The sequence below is a fragment of the Procambarus clarkii genome, chromosome 39 (assembly GCF_040958095.1).
Source record: "Procambarus clarkii isolate CNS0578487 chromosome 39, FALCON_Pclarkii_2.0, whole genome shotgun sequence".
NCBI classification, from domain to species: domain Eukaryota; kingdom Metazoa; phylum Arthropoda; class Malacostraca; order Decapoda; family Cambaridae; genus Procambarus; species Procambarus clarkii.
This window is the reverse complement of record NC_091188.1, coordinates 2,977,762-2,990,546: the sequence shown is the minus strand read 5'-3', so window position 1 is coordinate 2,990,546 and position 12,785 is coordinate 2,977,762. Positions and strand designations below refer to the sequence as shown.

The 12,785-nt window shown below is 36.5% G+C and overlaps 3 protein-coding genes across 3 annotated transcripts; all 3 read right to left on the bottom strand.

The window, feature by feature from the left end:
- Positions 1 to 1,491: 1,491 nt before the first annotated feature.
- Positions 1,492 to 1,906, bottom strand: LOC123760505 (adult-specific rigid cuticular protein 15.7-like). Its single transcript, XM_045746195.2, has 2 exons — positions 1,832 to 1,906; positions 1,492 to 1,719 (listed from the first exon to the last, which is right to left on the bottom strand). The coding sequence occupies exons 1-2, from the start codon at positions 1,889 to 1,891 to the stop codon at positions 1,492 to 1,494; spliced, it is 288 nt and encodes a 95-aa protein (XP_045602151.2). The 5' UTR covers positions 1,892 to 1,906.
- A 3,683-nt stretch (positions 1,907 to 5,589) lies between these two features.
- Positions 5,590 to 6,004, bottom strand: LOC123760504 (adult-specific rigid cuticular protein 15.7-like). The gene is made up of 2 exons (XM_045746194.2): positions 5,930 to 6,004; positions 5,590 to 5,817 (listed from the first exon to the last, which is right to left on the bottom strand). The coding sequence occupies exons 1-2, from the start codon at positions 5,987 to 5,989 to the stop codon at positions 5,590 to 5,592; spliced, it is 288 nt and encodes a 95-aa protein (XP_045602150.2). The 5' UTR covers positions 5,990 to 6,004.
- Positions 6,005 to 9,023: 3,019 nt separating this feature from the next.
- On the bottom strand, positions 9,024 to 9,438 carry LOC138372503 (adult-specific rigid cuticular protein 15.7-like). Its single transcript, XM_069337979.1, has 2 exons — positions 9,364 to 9,438; positions 9,024 to 9,251 (listed from the first exon to the last, which is right to left on the bottom strand). The coding sequence occupies exons 1-2, from the start codon at positions 9,421 to 9,423 to the stop codon at positions 9,024 to 9,026; spliced, it is 288 nt and encodes a 95-aa protein (XP_069194080.1). The 5' UTR covers positions 9,424 to 9,438.
- Positions 9,439 to 12,785: the final 3,347 nt, after the last annotated feature.

Here is a 12,785-nt window from a genome sequence, read left to right as displayed (position 1 = left end):
ATATACCAATATGAAAATCAATTAGAACAATGAGGGGATTCGAGCCCTCGGTCTGAGTACTCCAAAACAGCACACTTTACCCCAGTACCACGACATGGTATATGTTATACAACCTGGGATTCCGCTGAATTTACAGGACGTCTGGAGGAAGCAAGTTCAGGTTGTCTATATAACCCCCATGTACTCTGGTATAGGTAATGCTATTTTTACACCATACGCTCGAGCTTCAAATACTCAATTAAGGAAATCACACTATTTTAAACGTCCTGTGTATTCAATGGAATCTTAGGTTGTATAGCAATCCCCTCATTGCTCCAATTGATTTTCTCAACAATAATAATAATAATGAAAAAATATTCATAATAATAATAATAATAATAATAATAATAATAATAATAATAATAATAATAATAATAATAATAATAATAATAATAATAATAATATTGATAAAGTCAGTAGGGGCTACGAGGAAGACTGGAACCTATGTTCTGAGTACTCCCAAGCAAACACCTTACAGCATTACACCACGACATGTTGAAATGATTTGGAATCTGGGATTCAACTGAATCCTCCAGGGTTTGTGAAACTTCCACTGAAGCCTATTCAGGGTTGTACACAATTCACCCATACAATCTGGCTTCGTAGTCTAGGCATTCTACCCCCAACGATTCTCCTTATTTGCAAAATATATCCTATTAACGTGATGTGTCAGTGAGAAAATTGTTTTGTGTCCGGGAGGAAACTGGCATCTGGGCTTCACTTTCCTATAAGCTTATGACTTGTTGTATTTCTTATCAGTTCATCAATATTCGTGAACCGAAGGTCTAAGGGGTTTCTTAGTTAGTTCTGCTATTTGCCTGTTTTAGACAAGTTTTCCAGGGAGCCTTAAGAGGTCATTTGTGCCCATTTAAATGAAAAATATTTGGTATAACATAATTAATCATATTTTTAGGAGGATGTAAATTGAGTCACCAAGCAAGATGATGGTTGGAATATGGGTTTGTAAGATATTGAAGGCAGTATCGATTTTCCTCAATCGGTCTAAATGCTGCTGAGGACTTGCATCCAGAAATTTATATACATGGACAACAATTTAATTTCGGATGTCGATTTTTCTTGTCAGCTCTTTCACTTTAACATTTTTAATGAGAATCATCTGCATACAGATTAATGTCTTTACAGTACAGGCCAATCCCACTCTGTAATCTCTTTTGTGCCTCATTTAAAAATGTTGTGTTCTGGTATGCATATTTTACTGTAACAACAGAAATTTGTGAGAGTTTCAATCGTATTTAATGAACTCTAATGATGCATTTGGAACTCAGTGGGGAAACTGGCTCAATGAAGCTGGGGCGGACTATTTTAGACACCTCTTATTGTGCAATAAGAACCCAGTAGGGTAGTAAAATTAATTGGTAGCATTCAGTATTTATTTCCTATTTATTGCTGTTCAGAACATGTAGATTTACAGTTAGACTGAGTGGGCAGTCGTTAGTAGCCATAAGAGGGAGCATAACTGGGATGGGTGGCTGTGCCCTGGAAGCTCACGGTAGCATGATATCCGCTACCGTCGGCCCAGTAATCAACCCTCTGGACGCGACCGTCAGGTAAGTTGACCCAGTAGGAGCCCTTGGCGTTGCCATTGTTGCCGCTCTCTTGCTGGCCGAAGTTGGTGGCTCCAGAGTTGATCCCGTAGTTGAAATCGTAGGGCAGAGGCGCCTGTGGACACATCAAAGTGACATTTTTATTGCCATCTTCACACAGTATTCTATTATATATAATTATGGTATTATGTTAAAGTTAGAAAATCTTGAAACATGTGATGACGTACATAAGATGCTTGCTGGTATCCACCTGGGAGAGCCACACCAGCGGCCACCAGCATGCACATCAACACCACCTGTGGGAACACAAGACATTAACTGTTGTGGGTTAGATGAATGGTTCTATACACTATTTTGGCCAATCATTTTACGTTTGTATTACTGTAAATTACTCTAATGTATTATCAGTAATAAGTGTAACTTCTTGTATTAACCCAATATCAGATATAACCCTCCCTGTTGTACACACTTTGTAACAGGTGTATCTATCCGTACACAGTAACAGATGTTATCACGAACATTCAGATGTACGAACTCGGTAACAGTTATAATCTCCGTATTCACTCAATTATTGGCGTAAAACCCTATACACACTAAATAATTGTTGTAGCCTCTCTTATGAAGTGAATAACGGTTATAACCCGATGTTCACACTCAATAACAAGTGCAACCAGAGGGACTTAGTTACTTTAAATACTTCCTCATCAATGCTCCATTTCTTACAGGTGTGCGTGTCATTAGGGAAGTATGATTATATGTTGTACCACCTCAATATGTTTTGAGAAAATGTGACTGAACCACTGCAATAACTTTTACACAATTGAAAATAAGTTTCCAAAAATGGAATGTAATGTCACGATTTTTTTATACACATAAATTGTATTTGAATTCTATACTGTTTGGAACTAAAAGATAACTACAGGATGGAAATTGAACTACTATGGAGTAATAATTGTCTAAGCAGTCGATGGGCCTTAGTCTTACACATAATCTATCCTAATTTAACGTTTTCAATTAAATATTGCTTTTCAAGTTTGTAGATGTAATCACTTAGTAGTGAATATAAAACTTCGCTTTTTAGAGATTTGAAAATGAATAATACGTACAGAAGTGAACATGTTTGGTAGTGTGATGATGGGGTGATGAGCAGACACTGACTCCTCCCTGGTCTCCAGCCTGGCTTTATACCTCCAACCGGACCCCGAGTCACCAGCCTCACCATTCCTTCATCGGCGACTTCACCAAAGGTCAATGATGACTTGGTAACTTTCCTCTCCCTGAGAGAAGCCGGAGCCACCAGTCATGCAGTTATCTGTGAAATATTGGGACACCACGCAAAATAGAGTAACGTTTCTGGTGACATCATTCCGGTAAATAATACTTTAACGAATTATTCACTCAAAATTGACGTCCATCTTCTAAACACTTCTCTAATTAATTTTACTGTTACATTGCCGTAACTTACAACTGAATAACTGGAACCAATGTGTATTAATTTTGTTACTGACAGGACAGTTGTGTGTTTGTTAAAGCTTAGTGATCGTCGAGTCCTGGGTCGTTGTGGGACGTTGTCATTATTCAATTACGGAGTCTTTAATATTCCAGTGATAAAATACTTATTGTAGCTGGTTATCAAAACGAATATCCAGTCCAGCTCCTCAGCAATATTATAATATCAGTAATAATAATAATAATAATAATAATAATAATAATAATAATAATAATAATAATAATTAATATTATTATTATTATCACAAGGAAATCACACTAACGTACGTGATATATCAATAAGAAAATCAATTAGAACAATGAGGGGATTCGAGCCCTCGGTCTGAGTACTCCAAAACAGCACACTTTACCCCAGTACCACGACATGGTATATGTTATACAACCTGGGATTCCGCTGAATTTACAGGACGTCTGGAGGAAGCAAGTTCAGGTTGTCTATATAACCCCCATGTACTCTGGTATAGGTAATGCTATTTTTACACCATACGCTCGAGCTTCAAATACTCAATTAAGGAAATCACACTATTTTAAACGTCCTGTGTATTGAGTGGAATCCCAAGTTGTATAGCAATCCCCTCGTGGCTCTAATTGATTTTCTCAATAATAATAATAATATTAATAATAATAATAGTAGTAAAAAATAATAATAATAATAATTATAATAATAATTGTAATATAATAAATTTTTATAATAATATTAACAATAATGATAATATGGAGAATATCAGTAGGAGCCACGAGAACGTCTCGAACCTATGCTCTGAGTACTCCCAAGCAAACGCCTTTGACCAATACACCACGACACGGTCAAAAGATTTCCAATCTGGGATTCAGCTGAATTTTCTACGGTTTCTGAATCGTCCACTGAAGCCTAATCAGGGTTTTACACAATTCCCTCATACAATCTGGCTTTGTAGTCTAGGAATTCTACCTCCATCGTTTCTCTTCAAATGCAAATGAAATCATATTAACGTGATGTATCAATGGGGGAAATTGTTTTGTGTCCGGGAGGAGACTGAAGAAAAGAGACTTGAGAAAAAGAAGAAAATGAATCTTGGCTTCATTTTCCTATACGTATATGACTTGTGGTCGTTCTTTATTGTTACTAAATTCTTGATGAAAATGGAACTCTAGGAGTCTGGGCCTGGAACGGAGTGCATGGGCATGCTATTTATGGATGATTCAGAAGTCCAGTTGGTTGAGGGTGATATGAGATGGGAGTCGAGGTCAGGGTCACGCTCTGGAGGAATTGGGAAAAAGGCCAATACTAGATGTGTTTTTATCAGGAGTTTGCATATAATAAATTTTTTGATCTTTAGATTTCGTTGACGGTTTTCTCCTCTCTTTAATTCTCTTTGCTGGACTTATGCTATTCCTCTGTAACTTATATTTCCCTTCATAACTTTTCTTGTCGTTCTCAAGAATGATTTGTGGTTTGTGTTTTTCGCCTATAAAGAGAGTTCTGCTCTATCTCCATTTGTATTTCTCTCTTTTTCTTAGTGATATGTGAATTGATCATATGTCATGTGCTACGGTGCTTATTTTATAAAGACACTGACTTACGTTTACGTCATTCAAGTGTTCTTCGCAAACTATTTGTGCGATGTTTTATTTATTTACTTTCAAGTAAATAAATCTATTTGAGGCGGGCTACATAGATCATGTAGGTGCATGTTCATGCTTCAGTTCAGATGTTCAGAGAAGCGTAGGTCTGTGCTTCTCTGAACTTCAAATAGGTTGTAATCTGAGTGAATTGAATTTGTAATAATCATATTTCTTATCAGTTCATCAATGTTCGTGAAGCGAAAGTCTAAGGCGTTTCTTAGTTGGTTCTGCTATTTGCCTGTTTAAGACAAGTTTACCAGGGAGCCTTAACTGGTCATTTGTGCCTATTTAAAAAATTTCTTTGGTATAACATCATTTATCATAATTTTAGGAGGCTATAAATTGAAGTCACCAAGCAAGATGATGTAGTAATATGGGTTTGCAAGATATGGAAGGCGTATCGATTTTCATCAATCGGTCTAAATGTTGCTGAATACTTGCATCCGGAAATTTATATACATGGACATTAATTTAATTTTGGATGTTTATTTTTATTATCAGCGCTTTCAAAATAATTTTTTTTTTAATGAGAAGCAGCTGTAAACAGATTAGTGTATTTACAGTACAGGCTAAACCCACTCTGTAATCTGTTTCTTGTCTAAATTAAAAAAATGTGTTCTGGTCTGCATATTTTAGTGTAACAACAGAACTTTGCAAGAGTGTCAATCGTATTTTATCAACTCTAATGTTGCATTAGGAACTCAGTCGGGAAATTGGCTCAATGAGGCTGGGACTGACTATCTTAGACTTCTCTTATTGTGCAATAAGGACCCAGTAGGGAAGTAAAAATTAATTGGAAGCAGTAAGTATTTATTTCCTATTTATGGCTGTTCAGAACATGTAGATTTAGTTAGACTGTAGTGGGCAGTCGTTAGTAGCCATAAGAGGGAGCATAACTGGGATGGGTGGCTGTGCCCTGGAAGCTCACGGTAGCATGATATCCGCTACCGTCGGCCCAGTAATCAACCCTCTGGACGCGACCGTCAGGTAAGTTGACCCAGTAGGAGCCCTTGGCGTTGCCATTGTTGCCGCTCTCTTGCTGGCCGAAGTTGGTGGCTCCAGAGTTGATCCCGTAGTTGAAATCGTAGGGCAGAGGCGCCTGTGGACACATCAAAGTGACATTTTTATTGCCATCTTCACACAGTATTCTATTATATATAATTATGGTATTATGTTAAAGTTAGAAAATCTTGAAACATGTGATGACGTACATAAGATGCTTGCTGGTATCCACCTGGGAGAGCCACACCAGCGGCCACCAGCATGCACATCAACACCACCTGTGGGAACACAAGACATTAACTGTTGTGGGTTAGATGAATGGTTCTATACACTATTTTGGCCAATCATTTTACGTTTGTATTACTGTAAATTACTCTAATGTATTATCAGTAATAAGTGTAACTTCTTGTATTAACCCAATATCAGATATAACCCTCCCTGTTGTACACACTTTGTAACAGGTGTATCTATCCGTACACAGTAACAGATGTTATCACGAACATTCAGATGTACGAACTCGGTAACAGTTATAATCTCCGTATTCACTCAATTATTGGCGTAAAACCCTATACACACTAAATAATTGTTGTAGCCTCTCTTATGAAGTAAATAACGGTTATAACCCGATGTTCACACTCAATAACAAGTGCAACCAGAGGGACTTAGTTACTTTCCTACTTCCTCATCAACGCTTCATTACCCACAGGTGTTCCCAGGTGTGCGTGTCATTAGGGAAGTAAGACTATATGTTGTACCACCTCAATATGTATTGAGAAAATGTGACTGAACCACTGTTATAACTTTTACACAATTAAAAATAAGTTTCCAAAAATGGAATGTAATGTCACGATTTTTTATACACATAAATTGTATTTGAATTCTATACTGTTTGGAACTAAAAGATAACTACAGGATGGAAATTGAGCTTCAATGGAGTAATAATTGTCTAAGCAGTCGATGGGCCTTAGTCTTACACATAATCTATCCTAACTTAATGTATTCAATTAAATATTGATTTTCAAGTTTGTAGATGTAATCACTTAGTAGTGAATATAAAACTTCGCTTTTTAGAGATTTGAAAATGAATAATACGTACAGAAGTGAACATGTTTGGTAGTGTGATGATGGGGTGATGAGCAGACACTGACTCCTCCCTGGTCTCCAGCCTGGCTTTATAGTTCCAGCAAAGACCCCGAGTCACCAGCCTCACCATTCCTTCATCGGCGACTTCACCAAAGGTCAATGATGACTTGGTAACTTTCCTCTCCCTGAGAGAAGCCGGAGCCACCAGTCATGCAGTTATCTGTGAAATATTGGGACACCATGCAAAATAGAGTAACGTTTCTGGTGACATCATTCCGGTAAATAATACTTTAACGAATTATTCACTCAAAATTGACGTCCATCTTCTAAACACTTCTCTAATTAATTTTACTGTTACATTGCCGTAACTTACAACTGAACAACTGGAACCAATGAGTATTAATTTTCTTACTGACAGGACAGTTAGGTGTTTGTTAAAGCTTAGTGAGAGTCAAGACCCAGGTCGCTGTGGGACGTTGTCATTATTCAGTTATGGTGTCTGTAATATTCCAGTGATAAAATACTTATTGTAGCTGGTTATCAAAACGAATATCCAGTCCAGCTCCTCAGCAATATTATTATACCAGTATTAATGATAATAATAATAATAATAATAATAATAATAATAATAATAATAATAATAATAATAATAATAATAATAACAATTATTATTATTATTATTATTATTATTATTATTATTATTATTATTATTATTATCACAAGGAAATCACACTAACGTACGTGATATACCAATATGAAAATCAATTAGAACAATGAGGGGATTCGAGCCCTCGGTCTGAGTACTCCAAAACAGCACACTTTACCCCAGTACCACGACATGGTATATGTTATACAACCTGGGATTCCGCTGAATTTACAGGACGTCTGGAGGAAGCAAGTTCAGGTTGTCTATATAACCCCCATGTACTCTGGTATAGGTAATGCTATTTTTACACCATACGCTCGAGCTTCAAATACTCAATTAAGGAAATCACACTATTTTAAACGTCCTGTGTATTCAATGGAATCTTAGGTTGTATAGCAATCCCTTCATTGCTCCAATTGATTTTCTCAACAATAATAATAATAATGAAAAAATATTCATAATAATAATAATAATAATAATAATAATAATAATAATAATAATAATAATAATAATAATAATAATAATATTGATAAAGTCAGTAGGGGCTACGAGGAAGACTGGAACCTATGTTCTGAGTACTCCCAAGCAAACACCTTACAGCATTACACCACGACATGTTGAAATGATTTGGAATCTGGGATTCAACTGAATCCTCCAGGGTTTGTGAAACTTCCACTGAAGCCTATTCAGGGTTGTACACAATTCACCCATACAATCTGGCTTCGTAGTCTAGGCATTCTACCCCCAACGATTCTCCTTATTTGCAAAATATATCCTATTAACGTGATGTGTCAGTGAGAAAATTGTTTTGTGTCCGGGAGGAAACTGGCATCTGGGCTTCACTTTCCTATAAGCTTATGACTTGTTGTATTTCTTATCAGTTCATCAATATTCGTGAACCGAAGGTCTAAGGGGTTTCTTAGTTAGTTCTGCTATTTGCCTGTTTTAGACAAGTTTTCCAGGGAGCCTTAAGAGGTCATTTGTGCCCATTTAAATGAAAAATATTTGGTATAACATAATTAATCATATTTTTAGGAGGATGTAAATTGAGTCACCAAGCAAGATGATGGTTGGAATATGGGTTTGTAAGATATTGAAGGCAGTATCGATTTTCCTCAATCGGTCTAAATGCTGCTGAGGACTTGCATCCAGAAATTTATATACATGGACAACAATTTAATTTCGGATGTCGATTTTTCTTGTCAGCTCTTTCACTTTAACATTTTTAATGAGAATCATCTGCATACAGATTAATGTCTTTACAGTACAGGCCAATCCCACTCTGTAATCTCTTTTGTGCCTCATTTAAAAATGTTGTGTTCTGGTATGCATATTTTACTGTAACAACAGAAATTTGTGAGAGTTTCAATCGTATTTAATGAACTCTAATGATGCATTTGGAACTCAGTGGGGAAACTGGCTCAATGAAGCTGGGGCGGACTATTTTAGACACCTCTTATTGTGCAATAAGAACCCAGTAGGGTAGTAAAATTAATTGGTAGCATTCAGTATTTATTTCCTATTTATTGCTGTTCAGAACATGTAGATTTACAGTTAGACTGAGTGGGCAGTCGTTAGTAGCCATAAGAGGGAGCATAACTGGGATGGGTGGCTGTGCCCTGGAAGCTCACGGTAGCATGATATCCGCTACCGTCGGCCCAGTAATCAACCCTCTGGACGCGACCGTCAGGTAAGTTGACCCAGTAGGAGCCCTTGGCGTTGCCATTGTTGCCGCTCTCTTGCTGGCCGAAGTTGGTGGCTCCAGAGTTGATCCCGTAGTTGAAATCGTAGGGCAGAGGCGCCTGTGGACACATCAAAGTGACATTTTTATTGCCATCTTCACACAGTATTCTATTATATATAATTATGGTATTATGTTAAAGTTAGAAAATCTTGAAACATGTGATGACGTACATAAGATGCTTGCTGGTATCCACCTGGGAGAGCCACACCAGCGGCCACCAGCATGCACATCAACACCACCTGTGGGAACACAAGACATTAACTGTTGTGGGTTAGATGAATGGTTCTATACACTATTTTGGCCAATCATTTTACGTTTGTATTACTGTAAATTACTCTAATGTATTATCAGTAATAAGTGTAACTTCTTGTATTAACCCAATATCAGATATAACCCTCCCTGTTGTACACACTTTGTAACAGGTGTATCTATCCGTACACAGTAACAGATGTTATCACGAACATTCAGATGTACGAACTCGGTAACAGTTATAATCTCCGTATTCACTCAATTATTGGCGTAAAACCCTATACACACTAAATAATTGTTGTAGCCTCTCTTATGAAGTGAATAACGGTTATAACCCGATGTTCACACTCAATAACAAGTGCAACCAGAGGGACTTAGTTACTTTAAATACTTCCTCATCAATGCTCCATTTCTTACAGGTGTGCGTGTCATTAGGGAAGTATGATTATATGTTGTACCACCTCAATATGTTTTGAGAAAATGTGACTGAACCACTGCAATAACTTTTACACAATTGAAAATAAGTTTCCAAAAATGGAATGTAATGTCACGATTTTTTTATACACATAAATTGTATTTGAATTCTATACTGTTTGGAACTAAAAGATAACTACAGGATGGAAATTGAACTACTATGGAGTAATAATTGTCTAAGCAGTCGATGGGCCTTAGTCTTACACATAATCTATCCTAATTTAACGTTTTCAATTAAATATTGCTTTTCAAGTTTGTAGATGTAATCACTTAGTAGTGAATATAAAACTTCGCTTTTTAGAGATTTGAAAATGAATAATACGTACAGAAGTGAACATGTTTGGTAGTGTGATGATGGGGTGATGAGCAGACACTGACTCCTCCCTGGTCTCCAGCCTGGCTTTATACCTCCAACCGGACCCCGAGTCACCAGCCTCACCATTCCTTCATCGGCGACTTCACCAAAGGTCAATGATGACTTGGTAACTTTCCTCTCCCTGAGAGAAGCCGGAGCCACCAGTCATGCAGTTATCTGTGAAATATTGGGACACCACGCAAAATAGAGTAACGTTTCTGGTGACATCATTCCGGTAAATAATACTTTAACGAATTATTCACTCAAAATTGACGTCCATCTTCTAAACACTTCTCTAATTAATTTTACTGTTACATTGCCGTAACTTACAACTGAATAACTGGAACCAATGTGTATTAATTTTGTTACTGACAGGACAGTTGTGTGTTTGTTAAAGCTTAGTGATCGTCGAGTCCTGGGTCGTTGTGGGACGTTGTCATTATTCAATTACGGAGTCTTTAATATTCCAGTGATAAAATACTTATTGTAGCTGGTTATCAAAACGAATATCCAGTCCAGCTCCTCAGCAATATTATAATATCAGTAATAATAATAATAATAATAATAATAATAATAATAATAATAATAATAATAATAATTAATATTATTATTATTATCACAAGGAAATCACACTAACGTACGTGATATATCAATAAGAAAATCAATTAGAACAATGAGGGGATTCGAGCCCTCGGTCTGAGTACTCCAAAACAGCACACTTTACCCCAGTACCACGACATGGTATATGTTATACAACCTGGGATTCCGCTGAATTTACAGGACGTCTGGAGGAAGCAAGTTCAGGTTGTCTATATAACCCCCATGTACTCTGGTATAGGTAATGCTATTTTTACACCATACGCTCGAGCTTCAAATACTCAATTAAGGAAATCACACTATTTTAAACGTCCTGTGTATTGAGTGGAATCCCAAGTTGTATAGCAATCCCCTCGTGGCTCTAATTGATTTTCTCAATAATAATAATAATATTAATAATAATAATAGTAGTAAAAAATAATAATAATAATAATTATAATAATAATTGTAATATAATAAATTTTTATAATAATATTAACAATAATGATAATATGGAGAATATCAGTAGGAGCCACGAGAACGTCTCGAACCTATGCTCTGAGTACTCCCAAGCAAACGCCTTTGACCAATACACCACGACACGGTCAAAAGATTTCCAATCTGGGATTCAGCTGAATTTTCTACGGTTTCTGAATCGTCCACTGAAGCCTAATCAGGGTTTTACACAATTCCCTCATACAATCTGGCTTTGTAGTCTAGGAATTCTACCTCCATCGTTTCTCTTCAAATGCAAATGAAATCATATTAACGTGATGTATCAATGGGGGAAATTGTTTTGTGTCCGGGAGGAGACTGAAGAAAAGAGACTTGAGAAAAAGAAGAAAATGAATCTTGGCTTCATTTTCCTATACGTATATGACTTGTGGTCGTTCTTTATTGTTACTAAATTCTTGATGAAAATGGAACTCTAGGAGTCTGGGCCTGGAACGGAGTGCATGGGCATGCTATTTATGGATGATTCAGAAGTCCAGTTGGTTGAGGGTGATATGAGATGGGAGTCGAGGTCAGGGTCACGCTCTGGAGGAATTGGGAAAAAGGCCAATACTAGATGTGTTTTTATCAGGAGTTTGCATATAATAAATTTTTTGATCTTTAGATTTCGTTGACGGTTTTCTCCTCTCTTTAATTCTCTTTGCTGGACTTATGCTATTCCTCTGTAACTTATATTTCCCTTCATAACTTTTCTTGTCGTTCTCAAGAATGATTTGTGGTTTGTGTTTTTCGCCTATAAAGAGAGTTCTGCTCTATCTCCATTTGTATTTCTCTCTTTTTCTTAGTGATATGTGAATTGATCATATGTCATGTGCTACGGTGCTTATTTTATAAAGACACTGACTTACGTTTACGTCATTCAAGTGTTCTTCGCAAACTATTTGTGCGATGTTTTATTTATTTACTTTCAAGTAAATAAATCTATTTGAGGCGGGCTACATAGATCATGTAGGTGCATGTTCATGCTTCAGTTCAGATGTTCAGAGAAGCGTAGGTCTGTGCTTCTCTGAACTTCAAATAGGTTGTAATCTGAGTGAATTGAATTTGTAATAATCATATTTCTTATCAGTTCATCAATGTTCGTGAAGCGAAAGTCTAAGGCGTTTCTTAGTTGGTTCTGCTATTTGCCTGTTTAAGACAAGTTTACCAGGGAGCCTTAACTGGTCATTTGTGCCTATTTAAAAAATTTCTTTGGTATAACATCATTTATCATAATTTTAGGAGGCTATAAATTGAAGTCACCAAGCAAGATGATGTAGTAATATGGGTTTGCAAGATATGGAAGGCGTATCGATTTTCATCAATCGGTCTAAATGTTGCTGAATACTTGCATCCGGAAATTTATATACATGGACATTAATTTAATTTTGGATGTTTATTTTTATTATCAGCGCTTTCAAAATAATTTTTTTTTTAATGAGAAGC